At 40.5% G+C, this 22,741-nt stretch overlaps 1 protein-coding gene across 1 annotated transcript in view; it reads right to left on the reverse strand.

The window, feature by feature from the left end:
* Window positions 1-22,741, reverse strand: part of raver2 (ribonucleoprotein, PTB-binding 2) — a 67,432-nt gene that overhangs the window by 22,090 nt on the left and 22,601 nt on the right. Inside the window, exons 3-4 of the mRNA XM_079351311.1 lie at window positions 5,617-5,924; window positions 4,746-4,910 (exon numbers count right to left, since the gene is read on the reverse strand). Coding sequence (XP_079207437.1) covers window positions 4,746-4,910; window positions 5,617-5,924 — 473 coding nt within the window. The remainder of the gene's footprint in view (window positions 1-4,745; window positions 4,911-5,616; window positions 5,925-22,741) is intronic.

Consider the following 22,741-nt stretch of genomic DNA (forward strand, 5'->3'; position numbering starts at 1 on the left):
GTCACAGTCCCCAGCCAAGAGATGCTGACTGGGTCATTGGCAGGGCGAAGACTGTGCGGACCACCGTCTGTCAGTTTGTGTGTGTGTGTGAGTGTGTGTGTGTTTGTGTGTGCGAGTTTAAACAGCCACATCAGCTGTATGAACTGAGTGATGAGGTCACGACAGGCCCGTCGGAGCCGTCTGTGAAGAAAGGTTCGTGACCCGTCACAGTGACAAGTTTAACTGTAAAGATCTTTATAAAGACGCGATGCTGATGTGAGAGAGAGAGTGAGGTGATGAGCATATTATGATTATCAAAAACATGAACAAGTAAACAAGAAGTCAACAGGAGAGCTTACACGAAAACAAGTTCCAGTTACTCCCAATATAAAATTCAGAAAACAACAAATGTTTAGGTGGATTTTTCATATTATTTGTGTTCAGCTTCACTTAATTTAACACTCCACACTAACACTTACCCTTCTGTTGAACAACATTTTGTTTAACTTTGCATAACTATGTCCAGCTTCTCTGGATTCTATTTAAAGATACTTTAGTTAATCTTTTTTAATAAACGATCCTTCCTCACTCGTTTGCCCTCCATCCGTTTAACAGATAAAAGTACATTTCAGGCCAAACTTGTTGAAAGCCTATATGTGAGTCTCAGTTGCTCTCAGACAACATTATTACATTTGCAAAGACGCCCCAAACCTCTCTCCACCATTTCACCTCAGCTCTCCATCTCTTCCTCCGACCGTCTATTAGTCCTGACACTGTCCGTCCTCCCCAGCCTCGCTCCATCCTCTCTCTCTCTCTCTCTCTCTAATAGGTCTGGCATTCTCAGGTCCATCCTCCCTCCTCACTGTCTCCGTCCTGCTGTCCTTCTCTTTAATACGGTTGACATTCTTCTTCCGCTCCTACCTCCATCTCTCCTGGCTGACTCAGGCTAAAGTGCTGCCTGGAGGGCCCTCTATGTGGGCAGCAGAATGATAGCGCTCAGTGCCAAGGCCACAGGTTAAGTGCACTCTGAACAGAGGAGAAGTGACAAGGTGGCCGAGCTCTACCAATGTGTAGAGAGGATGTGTGGAGGGTTTAAGACAGCAAGGAGATGACGACAGCAAGACATAAAGTTGGTTTACAACAATAAACGATGCAGACAGGAGGGATCTTAAGTAAGACAAGGTTTTTTATTTATTTATTTTTGGCCTTTTGCCTTGATTATAGAGGAAAGTGGATAGAGGCGGAAATCAGGGAGAGACATGCGGGGAGAGGAGCCACAGGCCGGACGCGAACCCGGGCCGCCCGCGTGAGGACGGTAGCCTCAATACATGGGAACGCACTGCCGCTGCGCCACCAGCGCCCCCCAAAGACAAGATTTTTTAGGTGAAGTCTCTGTATGCTAGTTGAAACCCTTAAACCTGTGTTAGAAGCAGAAATGATTTATATCTGTCATTTAGACACATTTTCCAAATTTCTTTTTTTGCCATCTTTGCTGTAAAAAGAGTGCTTGATCATCTAAAAGTGAGAAGTTTGCATTGTTTACATAATTCTCATTTTTCCTTCTGTTTATATTTCCTTCACGCTTATATTCTTATTATAGCAACTGCAACACCTGAAATGCTGCCTATAAAAGAACACAGTGCTTCTGACTCTGATTCGAGCTTCTGCATAGAAGAAGTTTCACAAATACACAAACAGACAGTTAGACAAATCTAAAAAGTAGACATTTAGGACACTTTTTCATTATGATGCGTCCATAAAAAGACTTTTAAAAAAGGATTGAATAGGTACGTTTTGCTTTTGTTTGAACTGACATTCGATGGGTTAAAGGGAAATCACAGGAGAGAAAAAAAAGGATGACATGCAAGCCCTTACATCTGAGAGGTTGCAATTATGTGGTTATTATTTTAAATGCCAAGGACTGTCTGGATTGCTTTAATACATTTACCTGCAAGGTGACAAATGTGATAACTAGACAGACTGAAATTACCAAAATGATCTTTTATCAAAGCAGAGCTGGTGTGATAGGACAAATCATTCTTAACATTTTTTTACATCTTTTATTGAAATGCATTGATTTCTCAGTAGTGTCATACAAACTAGAACAGTGAGTAGTTAGGAAGCAACTCTCCCCCTGCAGGATATGTATGGTTTTATTTTCAAGTCAGCACTGAAACTAAATTGTAAAAGTACATCTTAACAAAATACTGAAATAAAAAAAGAATATGAAGAAACAATGTTCACAAAGCTGACGGATAATGCAAAAACAGATATTTTCAGACACTTTAACCTTCTTGATCAAAGTGTTCCGTTTTTTTGTTGATGATTTGAGACTTCACCTCGAAGCACTGTGCCAACTTTTAGCAGCTACATTCCCTTTTCCAACTTTTTATTTGGGTGGCTAAATAAACTGAAAACACAACTTGAAGCAGCTGTCCTTAGAGAAAAAAATATTTACAGCACTGTCCCATTAATTTAAATACGACATCTTCATACAGCTGTTAGTGCTGTTCCTGCATCCTGTCCATTAGTGCACAGCCTTTCATAGGACTGTGCCTTCAGTTTTCTAGTGCACACACACTCTGAAGTACGCACACACCAAACTACACACACACCTAACACACACCTGCAGGTACATACTGTACAGTACATAAAAAATGCTGAACCGTAGGTCAAAGCCTGCTGGCTCTGCAACAGCGAAGCAGCATGAGCTAAACACCCACAAAGCATCAGGGGACCAGGATGATGTGGGTGTATTGATTTCTATGTGGGAGTGGGGCAGAAGGGTGGAGCTAAAACTGGAGATGCAGTGGATGACAGATACTCATTACGTGTAGAGTGATGTCTGAGTGGGCATGTGTGGGAGGAGAGGAGCGGGATGGTTTACAACCAAGCTGAACCGAGCAAAATAAAACAGAGCAAAAAGGGAGGAAAGGAGTTAGAGGGTGGGGCTGGTGTCACAGCAGCCACACCTCACCATGGAAACGGTCGCTTGGTACTGAGCTTCACGTCAGCACCTCTCACCTGGTGGCATATTATTGATAAACGTTAGAAGCAAGTGGGTTATAAACATTACTGTGTGAAGAACACATTCTTAGTGGAGTATCTGTCACATTATCGATGACATTAGCTTTCAGCTGCTGCCTTAACAGCGACGCTCTGAGAAAACAAAATACAGAATTTGGAAACATTCATCTCCTTATATCAGTTTCAGAGCAGCGCAGACGTGTTCAATGAGATGTACCCTCAGAGACGCATCATTTCTCAGATCTGGGGTGTGAAAACTGAGGCCCTGTCACAGTTTATTTAGGCTGTTATTCATTTCATGTCATATTTGGTATTCTCCTCCAATGACACAGGGTTGGTTTAGTCTCTGTGTATCTGTAATGCAGAGGCTGGATGTTCTGACACCATAAACATACATTACTACAGTTCAACTGCTCGCTATGGAAGATTTCTAATCAGCCAATCACGTGGCAGAAATGCTATGCAATTGGAATTCATATAGTTGCCTGGCACTAGACTTTAAAATCTACCAACTTTTCTGCACTGACTCCTGAGTCTGGACACAACACATGCTTCTGTGCTTTCTGCTCATTGCCTAAACCTTTTCCACCCGAGCAATATGTCTCCTCCCAGAAAGTGATGCGTATGGCTTCCCAGGGGAGAAATGCAGACACAATTAGCAACAACTGGCTGCCCATGTCTAGCTGCTGTAAACTACTGCCATGAATGGAGTTTAAAACAAGCAGGCTTTATTAGTCGAAGTCAAGTCAAACGTTATGGACAAGAGACTGTATACAGGCCACAGCTGGCATGTCTTCTGAATGTTGTCTGGCATTGTTGTTAGTTTTTCCTGAGTTACCTTTCAGTCCAAATACAATTGCATAATCAACATGTTGTCATGTATCAATGCTGGTTATGTGAACACGGACACAAATAAGTGGAGTAAAAGCTGACCAGAACAAAACCGCTTCATTGAAACTCAGAAGAGACTCATTCAGAAAGATTTTTCCTTCCCAACATGAGGGGTGGTTTAAGTTGTTGTTGTTTCGATCTATACAACTATTCTTACTGCACACGTCTGCCTCTTCCACTGAGCATATCTGCAGGTCCTCCTGCACTCTCCTCCTGTTTATCGATTGCAGGACAAGTGCTGCTGCGGTTGCATCTTGATTAGAGAGAAAGGCAAAAAAAAGTATTCCTTGCAGAACATGATATAGGTTAATTTTGAGATGGAGGAAAGATAGATATATAAAAGACACAGACATCTAAAGTTGCCGACTCAGGAGAAAGGGAGAATAAAATCTCTGGCACCCAGTGAGGGTCCAGTGACGATAAAGGAGATAATAAAGGAAGCAACAAAGCTCATTTCTTGTTGACTGAAGAATTTGAACAACTCTGATCATGGTATTTAACATTTCTGGGTCATTTTACTCAGTTAGGAAAACAAATACGAGTATTTGAACAGACCCTGAGAATGAAAACTAAATATGAGACCTGATTCCATTTCTGTCTGAAATCAGGAAATGCTCAAAACGATTTACTGACCTTCAGACAATGCATCAGAACGTGTAAGAGAGACAATTTGATTGGCTTTGAATATAGCCCAGGTATTCCTACTGATCTCTCGGTAATATCACACACAACCATCTCTTCGGTTCAGACTATGGAGTGGAACTGTCTATCAGTGCTAAATGAAAGAAGTTGTAAATGCAGAAGGGGTCCAACTTGATAAAAGAAATGCACAACTTATGAAGACTCACCTGGCAGAAGACAGGTTTGTAGGTCTCAGAGAAGAACTGGGCCAGTTCTTCAGAGTCACAGAGGTCCAGCGGCAGCCGGTTCACACACAGACACTTGGAGTGAAGGTTCTCCTCTTGGCTCAGCTGGTTAACATCCATCCACTGCACCATCAATGAGCGATCGCCCTGAACAACCATCAAGCCAGACTCAGAATATCATTTCTGAAGACTCTGACCTGACTACACCTCAAAAGTAACCCCAAAGTACAGCATTTCAAATATTAATAAATCTGTACATATGAGCTTTTCATTCTTTTTGCTCTCAGGTGCTGATTTGAAAGCTTGTCTGAAATTCACGGCTGATCATAAAACAAGGTCTGATAAACTGTTGCGTAATCTAAAGCGAGGTTTTAGATTCATTTTGATAACTATCAGAAAACGTTGAATAAAATCTGAACAAAATAAAACACATGGAAAATAAGATTACTTAACTTTAGCTGCAGCTCAACCGATGTAACCTGAACCCAAAGACTACATATCAAAAAGATGAGTAGCTGATGTAACGTCACTAATTGGTGTTCAACCAACACAATGAGGTAAAAAAAAAAAAACTGAACAGAGGGCTCATCATCTTTATCTGGTTTCATCCAATCCAGTGGTATCTTATAGAATCAGTCTTCCTTTTTAACACGTCAGCTTTATGATTGAATCTAAAGCATGTGGTTAGTCCTCATTTATATTTAAAGTCTGCTCATCATTAACTGCTCAATGAAACATGAGGCCTTTAACAGACACAATTGTTCCAACATCAATTCAGTTTTAAAAATACAAAAGCAACAAGATCAGATAATCAAACATGGTCAACACTATTTTTAAAACTGCTGTTACACACCATTGGTCGTCCCAGCAGCTCAGAACGGGCCCGTGAAGCAGAGTCCTTCTTCATGTACTCAACAAAGCCATATCCTTTGGAGTGTCCCGTCAGCTCGCTGTACACCAGGAAGGAGCGCTCGATGTTTCCGTAGGCACGTACCAGCTCCTCGAACTGCTGGGCGGTGAAGGTGTGGGGCAGGTTGGTGAGGCAGAGCAGGGAGTCGGTGGGCTGGAGGGTGACGTTGATCAGGCGTCCGCGGACAGTGCTGTGATGGAGGGAGCGGATGGCATCCTGAGCCTGGTCCCCGTTCAGCAAAGTCACAAAGGCTGGAGGAGGGGACATTATGGAGACAGCGACGAGAGGAAAAGACGGACGAGGGGACGAGGACAGACACAAAGAAAGAGAGGCACAGACACAAGTGGACGGGGACGGGTGAAGGACATGGAAAAAACACAAACATACATTTAAAGCAGACATTCAAAAAAACAGGCAGAAAGCAGTGTGTGGAGGAAGCGGAAAGGAGACAGGAGAAAAACATGCAAAAAAACAACCCACATGGAAAGCAAAGGAAATAAATGACAGGCCAAATGTGGCAGAGTGACGAAAATAAGAAAGACAAAAGAAAATTTAGGCACAAAAAAACAAAATTACAGACAGACAGTCATAAAGACAGACAGACAGGTACACAGAGAGAAAGACAACACATTAGCGAGAAAGGCCAATAGGGAGCCACTACGCAGGGGGAATCCACTGTGACACACACACACACACACACCTTATCCCATTATAAAAAACAGCCTCACCATGTGTATCATTTATACATAAGGCCTGACTGACAGTTTGTTTCCTCTCTCTCCTTCTCGAGGATGATTTATCATCTTTTCTTTAGAATGAAAACGTCAGCTGTACGGGAAAGAACAATCCCATTTCATTTATGTTGAATAAAGCAGCACAGCTTTACTGTATGGAGGCTGTCAGGCTTCACACGGTGCCTCGTGGCTTCTTTGTCTAAAATTAAGGAAAGCCCAATTTATATCCTGTAACTCTATTGGATTTGATTTGTTGGGTAATTTCAAACCACACAGTGAATCTTTAACAAAAATGTAAATCTCCAGTGAGGATCTCTCAGTTTGGGTAATGTAAACGCACACGTTCGTAACAGTCGCATTCATCAAAACACTCGAAGTCTACTGATGGTCTGACTTGTTTTTGTATGTCTTGAACACACATCCGTTTTGATTTCAGGCTGTTTCATGACCAGCTAAGACTTCCTCAGAAGCTTTAATGTGCATTTCTTCAAAATCAAAGGTAGATCAGTGACGGATGTAAAAAAAAAAAAAAAAAAAAGCACACATCAGCCCATTAATGAAACCAGCCACAAAGCCTTTAACAGCCAACAGGCGTTGGCAGTCAGGCTAAAGTACAATAACTCATGTTCCTACATGGCTAGAGTAAGCTACACAAGGAGAGGAGGAGAACCACGGAAAAAAAAGGAGGTCAGACGTGTGTTTATTAGAGACACGTTTTGAATGTGCTCAAATATGCGTCATCGTACATATTTAAATTTCCTACTGCAGCTTTAAAAACCAAACATGCATGTGAAATATGAGCATGACTCCAAGGAAGCAAAAGGAAAACACTGATTCAAATAAAAGGCTGGTCCAATCTAAAGCAGAGTCCAGCTTACAAAGAAGGGGAAAACAGGATGTCAGATGCATGAGAAGACTGACCTAACAAATAATGTACACACCGCTGAGGTGGAGAATATACTGGACCACACAATCCAATATATCACCCTTGCAAGCAGAGGCTATATGCCACGTGAGTGTGACTTACAGATGAGGGAGGTCTGAGAATCAGGCAGGGAAATATGTGCAGGAAGGTAAATGAAACTTTCCATCACATCCCTAAACAAATTATGTTTGAACTACAGAGCTTAGCCCAGAGTCTCTGCTGCTCTACTGGAGCTGCTCAGAGCAGAATCAACAGAATCTGACTGAGATTGCACCGAGCAGCTCTTTGAGGTTTGGCTTTTGAAAGCAGTAGGAGAATGAGAATGCATCTTTAAAGGCAACATAATACATTGGACTTCAGCACCTTGTGGCACCCTGAGTTCTAATAGAATTCATTTGATTTGCAAACATCGAGCCATGCAAATGCAGCTAGAAACACACTGGAGGTTACACGGTGACAAGCAAGCAAACACATACTCCTGTGTTTTGTACTGAACAACTTTTCAAGTCCAATGTAAGAATAGTGAAGCTGAAATGTTAATTATATTGTACGACTGATCGTGAAGATAAAATAAAGACTATACAGTGGGATGCACACAACTTTAACTTTCCATGCTGAATACAATCTGATTGTGCTCGTTCAGCTGGAGCTCTGAGCTCATCTGCTGGAGAAACAAATGTTGTTTTTTTAAAGACAGGGATGGCTTGCACTACTGTGTGTGTGTGTGTGTGTGTGTGTGTGTGTGTGTGTGTGTGTGTGTGTGTGTGTGTGTGTGTGTGTGTGTGTGTGTGTGTGTGCGTGCGTACGTTTGTATGTGTTCTACTATCAGGAATCAGGTCTCAGGACAAAGCCGCTCCTGCAGTCATGCTCCTGTGTCAGAAAAGAACCCCGTGTCTCGTTTTTTTTGATGAAAAATTCAATCTCACCTGCTGTTTTTGTGGCTCTAAAGTCACGCACACGCTGTTCTTGAAACGGTTTCTCAAGAGTTTCATCAGTAATTAATCCAATCTCCACATCATTGAAAAAGGGCTGAAGTACTTTAAAGCACAAAAACCATATCTTAAACCAAAAGTGAATGTCAAGATGGCAGCACGGAGCTGACGTCAAGTTTTCATCCGAGCTCTTGTGTTCCTCTCTGGGAGATTAGACGAAGAAGCTGCATCCTGCTGACATTGATGACAAACGTGACATTGTCATGGTCGCTGGAAAACACAGAAGTCCTCATCCTTAAATACAGAGAGGAATCTATGTGCTTTTTAAAAAAGGGCAGGGATAATTATAGGAATTAATATGATCTCGATCAGTTTTACATTTAAATCAAGAGAGATAAATACCATGATGCAGGGTCTGAAAGGGCTTCAGCCTGAGCAGTAAACTGATAAGAAGGTGGTCGACTGATGATCCCTCTGGACTGAACTGCTCTGCCGTCATGTAATCATATTGCAAGCTTACAAAGCAAATTATATGGCTGGAAAATAGTTGAACTGGTCAGTTTGAATACCTAAAAAAATATTTGAGAGTGAAGGTCACATTAAAAGAAACACATTATTGTCTTCACTGAGTTTTATCTCACAGCTGACCTCTTAAAGGGGCAGTGTGGACCCCTCCTGGGCCTTAGCAGTATTATGTTGATTATTGTAGGACAATATTAGAGGACAATTTTTCTAAAGAGAGAAAAAATTAAATGTTCTAATCTAGCAGAGAGACCTTCAAAGGTCCTGTTACAGTCTTAGCTTGTCCATTTGAATAAAAAGTGGACAAAAGCAGTAAGACAGGAGGAGAAAACCAAAAGGCAGAAACTGAGATGACTCATGTTCTTTGACCTCTTCCCCGGCTCTTTAAACACCAAACACCCCTTCAGAACAAGTCAGTGACAGAAGAAACACATCATGAGATGTCGTCGGATCCGGAGTGCACAACAAATAGTCCTGTCCTCCCCTCCCACAGGAAATGCAAAAGTTAAACACTGGAGTTTAGCATCGCGGCCCACAACGCACCAAGCCACTGTGTGTTAAATTATTCAAACGAAAACACTGGCAGCTGGTGTCTGCGCCACTCATCAGCGAGAGCAACACAGCCAAAGCACATCAGCAGTGAGTGTTTTTTTTTGGTGCTAAAAAATGCTGCTTCAATCACAAGCGGCGCTGCCTGTGATTACTCCGTTTGAAAATCATTACATCTACGTGACGTCCATTTCAAGGCAACAGATTCAGCTCCTTATCAACCGGAGAGCTTGGCAACAACACAAAGTTTGACTTGAACTTGAATAGAAACCTCTCAAACTACTTCTGAGTCATACTGCCATCACAGCTCCTGTTTGATATCTGCAAAAACACCTTCGCCACAGCAAGTTTAGCCTTCTCAAACAGCTCTCAGAGGAAGCAGTGAGGCACATAGGTGATGTATCGGACTTTGTTATAGAGAAACTATTTAGGGGGAAATTAGGATGACGTATAACTCAACAATCAAACAATTGATTACTGCTTGCAATCAACATCAATTCAACCAAGTTTCCCTGCAGGAGCCAAGTAGACATTTTCAGAGCCTGTTCTTCCTGAGGGTGCACTCACACGAGGCAGAGTTGTCCAGTATCGTGCTTTAGAACGATTTATTTGTCCCAGAAGGACGATTGGTTTGAAGAACAATTTCATCAATCATTTCATGGATTTAAGGATATGTATTGATGTATTGTTCCAAACGGCAATAAATTACATTTCCAATTAATCCGCTTGTTTTTTTTGTTTTTTTCTGATGAATATAGGGAGCGTTTCAGAAATAAGAAAAAGGGAAAACGAGTTCAACATTTGTACCTAATAGGACAGTGGTGTCCAAACTTTTTTTCTTGCGGGCCAAAATTGTCGCGTTAGAATCGCTCACGGGCTACAGGGTTTTTTTGTTTGTTTTTTTTAAATATTGGAAGGAACTTTTTGTATTTTGACCTCTTCAAAAAATAATGTAAATACACAATAACTAATTGCAGTGGGAAACTGTTGTGTTCTAATTTTTTGGAAAGAATAGTCAGGCTTTTATAGGTCTCCCTCACTGACATGAAAAAGAAAAAAAGAACAAAATATGCCATCTGATGAGGCCTGGGGCCAAAATCTTCTGATTCTTCGATTTGAAGTCAAGGGCCACAAAAAATCCACTCAAGGGCCACAAATGGCCCCCGGGCCGCACTTTGGACACCCCTGTAATAGGATAAAGAAATCATCATCAGACATCAAAGAGAACTAGAAGGTGATAATATATATATATAGTGATAATATATACAGTAGTTTTATGATGACAAGAGCCTTTGATCATGAATAAATGTTGTGGATTGGTAATTTTCTAACATTTAAATCATCTTTAAAGGATTATATGTAAACGATTTGGATATTTTCTGCATGTTGGTCCAATCTTCGTTTTTCGAACCTTCACAAACCAAAACTTACAGTAAAAGCATGTGCAGCAGACAGCAGATCTGGAGTTAGCTTCAAAGCTTCAGTAGAGCAGGACCCTGACTCGCTGACCTGCACGTGAACACTGCACTTTTTTTTTGTATCTAACATCAAGGGCACAGTCGGCTCCTGCACATTAACCCATCGTTCACAGCAGAGACACGCATATCAAAAACAGTGTGGACATTTTCAGGTTAAAACTACAACGCTGAGAAAAGAAAACCAGAGTTCCTCTGCCTCTTCCTGTGCAGACACCTTCGACTGATTGGCAGAACTCTTGAAAGTTTGAGCCAAAAATGTTCAAAGACGCTGAAATTTGGACATCTGCTCCGCGGGCATCTACGGGGTTTTTGTTTTTTTTCTCAGAGTGGGACATCAATGTAGGCAGATCTAAATCAAGGTGAGGACTGAGAAAATCTATCCCCACCTCTGCGTATGTATTCTTGTTTCTCCCCATCTGAACCTCTATTGATCTCTGTATTGTCTTTGCTTCCCACCATACTGCTCTCCGACTGCTGTATTTCTTCGTATCTGTTGGCTTTATTCCCGTCTGTCTTTCTGCTCTCTCTCACTCCGTTTCTCCATCTCCATTTCCATGAACCTCTGTCTGTCTTCAGATACCGCCTCTACCCAAATCAATTACCTCAAAGCCCTTCTAATACTCTTACACATACACACAGTCACACACACTTGCTCTGTAATGGATCTCTGACTCTAATCTGGTTTTAACCCGCTAAGTACGCTGCCTAACATTAGGCATTACGAGGAGATGGAGAGAATATGGTTTGAGGTTTGATGCTAAAGCTCTCCCTCTCTCTTTCTATTGCACTCTAATGACACCGTGCAGCCTGACGAGCGGGGGCTGACGTCAAATCCTGCTCCATACTTCCTGCAGCAGTCAAAAAGAGAACTCTTAAATAGCTCACAAAATAATCTCATAATTCGCAGCCTGGCAATCATCGAGTTGGCTACTGAGTGAACTTTGTCAAGAGAAAACATGAAAAAAAAAAAAAGATTTCACAAAAGCGGCCAACATCTTAATTATGGTTCTCGGCTTGTGAACGATTATTTCCCGTGTTCTGATGAGGAGTGTGTAGGGGTGTTGGAATTGAAAAAGAAGTCTTCTGGTGAAAACGCTTCCAAAGCAGTTATTCTGCTGTCAAGGTCCCTGTTGAAGGAGCTAATTAAAATCAGGAGTTACAAACTGCGCGGCTGACTCCTTAAATCTAACGGGGCAGGTCCTCTTGCTGTGTGGAAAGTCGTCCCCGCTGTTTCATCTCAGACCAAACGTCCTTTCTAAAAGTCTGAAGTGGCGAGAGGAGTCTCGTGAAAATACACAACACAGTGTTCTGCAGGACTGAAGTTCAAGAACACGTTCTTCGCTCTCTTGTTTTCCCTCCACATACATTTAGACAATCAACAAAAAAAATCTGTTTTCTGTGAAGAGGAACCATCTTTTTTCTTTTTTTTTTGACAACATAAAATGTAAAGTGACGGCTTTACCATTAAAGGTGCTGTATGTAACTTTCAAACATACTGCGTGTGTGGCGATACCACACGGCTGTCAGGCGAACTCTCCAGCACACGCTCGGCATACGTTCTCGTACGTACGCAAACGAGCATCAACATCGCTCCTGAAACGCTGGACTGATTACTTCCTGCCTGAGAGCGGGAGTGTGTGAAGAGTGTGCCTGTCTGTGAGAGCTTTGGCGGAAAATCGGACCTGATTTATTTTTTATACAGGCGACAGACAGTGAACGTCTGATTTTTTTTTTAACTAAACGTTTGCTTATTAGTAGGTGAATAAAAAACAACAACGATTTATTCGTGTAAAAATGACGTAACTTGTAGCTATACATCAATCATTTTGCCGTTAGCTAGTCCGACAGACGGCCATGTGCTATCGCTATAATCCCAGTATTTTTGAAAGTTTGAAAACGTTCTTATTTCGTCCCCTCCTAGTTCAACAACACATCAACAAAAACTGCAATGAAAAATGCTGATTGCAGAAGTTCTCAAAAATAATGCTTGTGACCAATGATTCGTTCAAAAAAAAAAAAAAGGTGAACTAGACCAACAAGGTCTGGTCAGGTCTCTGTTGGGGTGTGCAGGATAAGTCAACTTCACGTTGTTACCCTCGCTGGTCACCACCAGAAGTATTAGTTGGACAATTTAAATGGGACATTTCCCCAACTAGCCTGGAAGTTATCCATTATTCTTCATTCTGCCTTCATCCCACACGTCCCGTCAAGTGATGAATTATTACTGTAACCCCTTTCAAGGATCCGTCTTCTTCTGATACAGGTGCTTGAGTTCTGATGTTGAACACTTCAATTTGCTTCAGAGATGAAAGATTCGAGATTACAGAGGAAACACGGTGGCCGAGGACGGTGTTTGAAAATTACGTCATCGTTGCGATGTCAACCTGGACTACTAGTTCAATCATCTTTGTTTGAGCCGGGGACGAGAGGACAGGAAGGAGGAGGAGCTCTCGTTTTCTTAGCATCTCTTGCAAACAGACACACACATTTCACAAGGCTCCTCAGGATGGTGGTAACTAAGGAAGCCCCCGAGGGTGCTCCTGAAAGATCGGCAAAGTGTATAAATCCTCAGATCACAGCGCACATCATCTCTGAGCGGATCGCAGCTTTGATCTGAAAGGCTAAAAGTGTGTCATCTTATTTTGAAAAACATCAGAAAAAGAGCTCCATCAGGAAGTTAGACGACAAATATCGCACGCACTATACGAGTGTGCCATGATGGTGCCGATTATTCTGTATCACCGATGAGCTCTCATCCTCCTTTTAATGCATCTCTGTGCCTTTTTTTTTTATCTCTCCCTGTCACTCTGTGCTACAGTATCTACATGAGCAAACACTTCATCCTCCTCTCTCCCTCCCCAGAGCGCTCCTCTCATCCTCTGAGCCCTTTGTCTTCTAGCTCGTCGGCCCTCCCACACTCTCTTTTCCATCATCATCATCATCATCACCTCCTCCTCCTCCTCTTGATCTTGTTCCCTCTCTCTTGTTTTCTCACTGCTCTCATCTGACAGTCCTGCAGCCTGAAGCCACTTCACCGGCAGTCCTAGAGGAGCTGTTTGTTTTTTAATTGAATTTAATTATCATGACATTTGTTGATTAAATATGGATCATTTTGCGACTTTAAAATCTGTAAATGATTGTCATGTGGAGCTGTATCGAACAGGTTCAGCTTCACAGATCATTGAATTAAACTTGAAAGCCCAACTATGACAATCTTCATTTGGGTTTTCTTCCAAACATCAAAAGACAACAAAGTGGAGAAATTATTACTTCATTCTTTTTGAAATTCACGTTTTTAAAAAAAAATCCTTTTTGAACATTTGAACTCTGCAGTGTTTCACAGCAAAGATACAGTCCAAGACGTTTAGATATACGTCATCCGCTCCTCAACACAGAATGCAAACCCGGCTGTGAAAATCATACAGTCCTTCACATTATCTTTCTATGTTTTTTGTTTTTTTTACTTTCATTGAACATGTAGCCACAAGTATCACATCTCTCCTGCCCTCCTGCCAGCGTGGATTCATGAGCTCACACCATGAAATCTTACATCATTTCATCACTCCTTTCCTTCACAGCAGGACTCCTTGGGTTTTTACAGCTTCATGAAAAAGCTGCTTTGTTGTAAGTCAGCTATCATTTTACCATTAAAGTACAAATGTCTTTGTTCTCAGCCTGTCTTTAAGACATTCGACGTACAAACATGTGCATGCATACATTTTTTTTTTTTATTATTAAACTGAGTTAGAAGACTTGATTTGTAATGTGATTCTTCTGTCAAGACAGTTTTGATCATTTTAAAGAATATTTGTTGTTTTTCCTGTTCCAAAGATTAAAAAAAGGAAATTGTTAGGGCATCAAGCTAAAGCCTCATTCAGTTGAGAACCTCAAAGAGATATTCTTTGACTACCACTACAAAAAAAAAAATCCTTTCATTTTTGACTCTCCAGGATTTCATAGAAAATTGCTTGAACACATAATAGTCACATTTATAGCTTTGGCTCCAACCAAACTAAACTCTTTCAAGCAGCTCCTTTAATAAGAAACATGTTCGCTTGAACTGCAGCAGGAAACAAAGTTAGATGAGGCAAAGTTTCATAAAATCTAAAATAATATGAGATCCAGATTGTTTGCAGGGATCTCTTGGCTGGTCTACAGTAAAGCCACTGGTGGAATTGAAGATGAAGATGCAACAAGTGTGGAATTTCCAAGTGATTTTCAAGTGATTAATATTTACAAATCGTGGTAAGAAAATCTATCACAACTTTTGTTTGCAGTTGCTCTTTGTACTGCGCTTGTTCCTGTAGTGTTCCTATTCAAATGGAGTAGTGAGGTACATGAGATTGTTGAGTGGGTGGTTTGATGCATAGATGGACAGAGAGATGGAGAAATGAAGGGATGGAGTGATGAGAGAAGCAGAAGAGGTAGCGCTGAGTGGATCTAACACTCGGCATCTCTTCAACCAGCCGCCTACTCACACGCCCACGGCTGCATTGTTCACTCTGCCGCTCTGTCCCTCTTTGAAACATTTCACTCTAAAAATGGATGCAACCCATCCACAAACGCTATTTTGTGTTCTTTAGATCCAGTTTAAGGATGTGAGAGGGTACTGGCATTTACAATTAAAATGATGCCATTTAAAGGATTCAAAAGCAGAGCCACATATTAATTTCATCTGCACATAAATAAATAAAAAGCTCCTTAATCATGAGAACACAAGAACCCAAAAACATCAACTAAATAACAAACCAACATTGTGACCCAATCAACACCAATACACAAATACCTTACCATATACTGAACCATACAGTGTTAACAGGACAGTGCATTAGTATTGTGCATGTAAGCCCTCCCCTGCAAACCATTACATCATCAATTCATCAACATGTAATTCTTTCAGTAAATCCCTCTCATCGTCTCTGAGGCATCCTACTTCTGTCCGTCTCCCTTTTTCATTCGTCAGTCTGTCGATTTAGTCAATCCTCACCTTCATCCTCCATCCATTCATTCTGTTTCTTAACACCTTAGCTCCACCTTTTCTACAGATTTCATTTCATTATTGATCCCTTCTCCAATTTTGGCCCCTGCTTTCCCTTCTCTTCTCTTCCTCCTCACTCCATATAAGAACTACTATCCAACTTAACACCTGACGCGTGCATTGGGTATTGTAAGCATCGACTTCACTGTGAAAAGTGTGATACAGAGCAATGCAGAGCTTACATCACAGGATGGAAAATTCATTCACAAAAATGAAAAAAACAAAAAAAAGATTTTTTTTCAGTGACATTTCCACAAAAATGCTTAAACTTGCTTCTTTCCTTAAAAAATAAAACACCTGACAAACACCATTCATTTCCATTTGAACAAATGGAAAGTAAAAAAACATCTTTGGATGATCGGAAGAAGATTTTTGCAGAAGCCTCTTTATACTATTCAAAAAATACTGTAATGGACCCAACAATGATGATGTGAACAACAAATTCAGATTATTGAACAACCATCGTGACCCTCTGCCGACTGTTTCAAGACAACACTCTGCTAACATTGACACATAAACCTGAAGGTTATTTAGAGCGCGCAATAAAAGGAATGAATCATTTAAAAACAAACACGTATTAATCTTTAGTTTGATATAATTAGGGTAATTTCATGAGTGCATTAGAATGTAATTATTCAATTTGATAATAATGATTATAATAATGAGTTATATTGACTCCAATTTAATCTCACACTTTCAACTTATTTCACTCTTTTTCACTCAAAAATGTAACTTGGCATTACCTCAAGGACGCACACAGCATCACTTCTCCTTCTTCTATAATTTACCTCGCGTGTGTTTGTGTGCGTGTTTGTGTGTGTGTGTTTATCTGTGCACTGGTGTGAAGCACAGATAAAGCAAACACTTCCTTGCACTAACTCAGTTGACTGAAGAGAGAAACTTCAGAGATAAAACTCAGTAAGTGATTATGTTAATGAGACATCTGCATTTCTTCAATATTTCAGAGAAGTTCACATTGTCTTAAAAAACTATTTTATTCTGTTTCTCTTCGGGGAGGAAACAAATGATTTTTTTTTTGCCACAGCTGGTTTGAACGTGCGTACATGAGCTCAACAGAAGCAACTCAAGCAAACTTTAAGGTCATGGTCCACACTGCTGTAGGTCAAAAGAAGACTCTCTTTTATGGATTCTTTTAGAAGATGCTTGTCGGATATCAATTCAGTCAGCCAGGGAATTTTAAGCAGAAATGAAGCAAACAAAAATTAAATGGCTGCGGGTCCACTAGTTTGATGTCAATAATATTGGCTCATTGCAAAATTGAAGTTTTCCAGAGTTTAACACCATAGGCTTGGAAAAGAACTGAGAGGCTTGCTGACACTAAAGGATCAAGAAAGATTTTCAATAGCTGAAAACTTGTCCACATGACGGATGATTCAAATGGGCAAAATAAAAAAATGAAACTTTACTTCAAGGTCCTGTCATCTTTACATCTGTTGGTCGTACGCAGCTGAATAGAGGCGTAGCACTAAAAAAGAAAACAGATTCTGCAGTGGTTGACTCATCTCCACAGTTTACCCAAAGTGTTGGCAGAGCGTAAAACTAGCAGTGCTGAATTAACCGCTGATAAATCGGCAGAACCGGCTTTTGTAGACATCACAATAACGTTAAACTTATTTCTCTGCTGCTTGCTTCCAGATTATAGAAGCGAGAACTGATCAGGAAGAGTTTATGGAGTCAAAAGGTACGTTTTAAAAACGTGAAAATTAGCAAAGAAAATCTATGGTTACTTTGAAACGCTAGCTCAAAACAATGCAAACGTTGGTGATGTGTTCAGAGTGATGTTTATTTCTCGTCTAATATTTTCACCCTAAATATTTAGGACTGTTTGTGCTTACACACACAATCTGAAAATAGACGCACAGTCACGATGGATGACTGAAAACAGCGTAAAGGAGAGTGGAAAGACATGCTCGATGTTGTGTTATAGCTAATGACTCACTCATGTTTGTTTCATGAAGGACAACAGCTCAAATGCGTTTTTGTGGTGTTCTCATAAATTTGGACAGTAGTGAAACAAGAAACAAAACAAGACATTTTCTTTACAAGTCACCGCTGTTTGCATTTTCCTGTTAAAACGTGACATTGGAGATCTTCGTTTACTTGTGGAGAAACCCAGAGTCTATACTTCAGACACACAAATGTCTTGACACATACAATTTTGTACTTTGCCTTCATGTCTAGGACAATCAATACTGAGATTGAATGTTTGTTTTTGGTATATTTTGGTTAATCGATGTACACTGATAACCAGCTGCTAGGAAATAAAACACAGCTTACGTCTGTGTTTTGCTTCTTTACAGAGGTAATGTTGTTACGCGATATTATTTTGACCTCATGCGGCACGTAAAAGACATTCTTTCCCTTAAACTGAGGATTTTCTTTGAGCTAGATAGCTGCATCAGTAATACGTACACGGCCCAGGGAGATCAAGAATGATAACTGAAGAATTAACTGATGGTTTTTTTTGGTTAAAAGTGACTCCCTGTTCTTGTGGGCATGATAAGGAGTGAATAGAATAGATGCATTAGAACATGTTCTAATGTCTACTGCCCGTGGTTTGGTCCTAACTAGACAAGAACACTGTAGGTTCACTAAGACGGACTTTGTGTGAACTTTGTGAATGAGTTGCTGCTCCAACAGAAGACCACCATGAGCACACGTTTCTCAATCTACAATCTCTGACAAGAGAACAGCACACAGCAGACAACTGAAAATGTATTTATATCCTGATGTTGAGGCAGTCTACATCTGTGGAGCAGTTTCTCAATTGTCCCATAAACAAACGCCATGGTTTCAATTATCGAACGTCGTTTTGTAATGTGGAAATTCAGAAGAAGAAAAAAAAGAACATTCAGACTGTTGAGAAATGGCAGTGGAAAAAAAAATCACCACATTCCTCATCATCATGATCATCATCCCATTTCTCCTCTTAGTGTCACATATAAAAGAGGTTTTTTATTATGAGACGAGGCGTGTTCGTGAAGTTACCGCTTTATTGGATACTAACGAAAGAATGAGGAATATGTCGTAATCAAAAACACATCCACGGAAGAAAACGAAGCCCACATGAATGAAGCATGATGAGGCATTTTACCACACACAAGAGCTACAGACACAGGGCGTGTTTATGTGTGTTTTGCATGCTTGCGTGCGCGTGTGCCTGCGATCAAAGATAACAGCTGCATCACATTTTCGTGGTCTGTGCTGATTTACATTTAGTGATACACAAGCAGACAGATGGACGGATGATGGCAGCGAGGAAGAAGAGAAAAGAAAGAGGAGGAAGGGAGAAAAAGAGAGACGGGGAAGGGGGACGCACAGATGCACAGAAAGAAAAAGAGAGAGAGAGAGAGATAAGCATGGAGAGAGAGTGAGGGAGTGACAAGCTGCTGTCCAGGGACGCAATTAGACAGTCACTGCTGCTGTCACTTAAGACAGGAAGACGGAGAACAAAAAGAGAAAAGTAGAAGAGTCTCATAATGATTCTGTTAGCTAGTGTCGTGCAGTCCTGGGAGAAACAACCTAAAAGCAGCACACACACAAAAACACACGTCTTACTCAACTGGCTGTCGAGGCAAATCCTCAACTCCAATTACCAACGCAATTATTAGAATAATTGCGTTTAATGTGCAGTAATGCTGAAGCACAGCTCCAAACTCTTCACACTCACCTAAAGGCTTATTTAAATGTTCTGTAGCGTAACTCCACTCCTCCTTATCTGGATTCATTTGCTTATATTGTTTAATGCATTCAAATCTTTTAACATGCTTTTCTTTTCCCATGTTAAACACTTTGAATGTCTCGTTTATTTTAATGGGGTAGGAAGGTGAATCTATGAATATTAACTTCTGTTTAGAAGAGACTCTGTGGAAAAGAGCGACAATGTATTCTGAGACTGGTTTCGTTAGTACATGGGTTAGGGCTGCAAATAACCTTTTATCTTGCTGATTTAAATATCAACGGTTTATTCTGTGAAATGTCAAATATTGAAACAATTTCCCAGAGCCCAGAAGGACATTTTATTTCATGTCTTTGGTCTAACGAGCAGTCCAAAACCCAGCGACCCAAAGAAGATTATATAGTTATTGAAGCAGATGTGTTTTGTTATGGGTGGATTAACTCGTCGTTCTTGAGACATGCTGCAACAAGCATACTTAGAGTCAAGTCATTTGCTGCACCACTTCTTGCTTGCGTGCCTACATTTTTTTAATTAGATTTTTTTTTTAAGTAAACAAGCAATACCTTCTCACTTAGCATGCTTTCCATTTACCCCCTGACTTTACTAGATGCATTCAGTTGAAACTCAACCAAGAGATAAGCTGTCATTTGATTTATTGGAGGTAGGTAAAACAAAAACAAAAAAAATCTCCTCTTTTGTTTTTTATATGAACTGAAATGCAAACACAGATGTAAAACAGCAGACGGAAATGATATGATTGTAAATTAATATCATAAGCACTTTTTAATATTTGTATTTTTGTTTATCAAATTAAATATCATTGTCTCAAAATTTATAGGCACAGTACGTCGATTCTGCCAACAGGGGGCTCTGAACCAACACAATATCAAAAGACGTAACATTCAGTGTTTCCACAGCAACGATAAACACACCACCAATAAAAGACATACTGTTACAACAATAAAATTACAGGTTTCTGGCTTTGACAACTGTTGGAAATATTTATGGTCATTTAAGAACAAAAAACAATATGTGCATCATTGCATTCCTAATTTGTTAACTTTTCCAATTCAGAACCAGCAGTAAATACCCAACACTGTTGCATAATAATGTTCATGCATAATGCTAAACATTACACAGAACATAGGTTAAATGGGTCTTTTGTATTATATGAAGAACCATAAGGCCAAGAATCGCAGCCATTTTTAGGATGCCAAACTTCTCAGTCTTCTTATAAACTAGATGCAACCTTCCAGTGATCGTAAATAACATGAAACCAAGCTAAACGAGTCTCCATTCAGCAGCATTATCACGAGAGAGAAACACAAATCTACAGACTCAGAAACAAGGACATTAATCTCTGAGAAGAGAAAAAACAGAAAACATTTCACGAGGACTAAAACATGGGAAAATAAAGCATTAAATAGAGAAAAGCAGAGCTAAACGAATCATTGAATGGGTAAGTCGGTTTGAAAAAAATCTATCACGCTAATATTTGTCCCTGGGCTTTTGTTTTTTTTATTTCACCCTCCTCTCACATATTTGCTCACAATGCGACAGGCCAATGAGCTTTTTGCCAGCCTGTGTTGTCTTCATTACTGGACAGCACAACCTCGATCACAAAGGCCTTCATTGAAAGGCTGGGATTCCCTGGATAAACACGGTCATTGTAGTCCCTGATCCCCGGTTCCGCAGCACTGCCGAACTAGCACACATACCTCTGGACTCCATGTGTGGTCATGTGGAAGAGGAAGGCTCACTGTGGCTGAATGTGTCCTTTAGTTGGATGGACAGAAGCCTGCAGATTTCTAAAAGGCTGGCAGAAAGCTTCATGTGCCTGTGGGTCCACGTGTAAATGAGTGCATCTGTCAAGCTGCCTGTCGAACTGTCCGCTTGAGTTGTAGATTCAGAATTAAGTTTAAATTGTTGCAGCAGAGACATGACAACCTAACACTAAAATAATATTTGCGCTCTTACCTCGCTACATTTTTTAGAAACATTTCCAAAATATATTCTAGTTTTACCAAGCTTCTGGTTGGGGAATCATTTAGAAAATGCTCCGAATATTTAGGTCGGTTGAATCAGTTATATCTGAACCAGTTACATTAGCGTGCCCACTGTTGTTGCTGCAACAACTGTTGGTTTGCGGTTTGCCAGAGGAACCAAGGGGCGTTCAAAACGGCTGTGTGAGTGTGCCATTAAACCGATGGCCTTCTCTGCTCAAAAATAAACGACTCAGCACTGGAATTGAAAATAAGTAGGACATACTTTTTCTGTTGTGTTGTTGACAGAGAAGCCAGCACTTCTACATAACATGTTTCTTTAATGGCCGATGATATAGTAAGGTCATTTAGTAAATATCTTACATATTGGAGCTTTAAATGTGATGATAAAAGAATCCTTACCTAAAAAGGAGACTTTCAAACTAGCTAAGCTAACGTTAGCAGCGGCTCTGCAGCGCAAGTGATGGAGAAACTGGTTAACTAGTGAATCTCGGACTTCTGTTACTTCTGCTACCGAAACACTGTAGTTTTTCTTTTGTCACAAATGAATGAAAAGAAATCAGTTCTTAATAGGTGCTATTAAACAAGAGTTAAAAGATCCATGCAGCAGAACAGAGCAGCTTGATGTGTGTAAGAACTGTCTTGGTGCAGCCAGTACACAAATCTGTTGGATTTAGTCCGAGCTTCTAAATTCAGACATCGGCTTAATGGATAGACAAGTTTACTTGCCGATACCCAACGCTGTGTTTTTGGCAGTGTCTGGGGGACTGTCTGATACTGGCATGAGTCTCAAAACAGCTTTCCCTAAAAGTCACATCTTCTGGTTAGATCTACAAGACTTGCTCTCAGAAAGACATTCTTCCACAGCGTAAACACTCCTCTGCTGGTCTGTGATCCCAAATGAGTCATAGATATTAATAATAATTAGTTGATTAAAACTGGAGACACGGCTCCCTGCCTGAGGCCGCTGAAAAGATTGGCAGTGAAAAAAGACCATGCAAGATTGAAGCTGATAATGACATGTAAATAATTTAAACTCATGAATCTACTTTGAATTTGCATATGAAGTTTGTTTTGAAATCGTCTAATAAAAACCAAGAGAGAATTTCACGGCATTAAAATTTAACGTGGGTCGTCCACTGGCCAATCTAAAAAGCCACTGGCAGCAGGTACATGGAAACAATTGG

Source organism: Symphodus melops (genome assembly GCF_947650265.1).
Source record: "Symphodus melops genome assembly, chromosome: 8".
In the NCBI taxonomy this organism is placed as follows: Eukaryota; Metazoa; Chordata; class Actinopteri; order Labriformes; family Labridae; genus Symphodus; species Symphodus melops.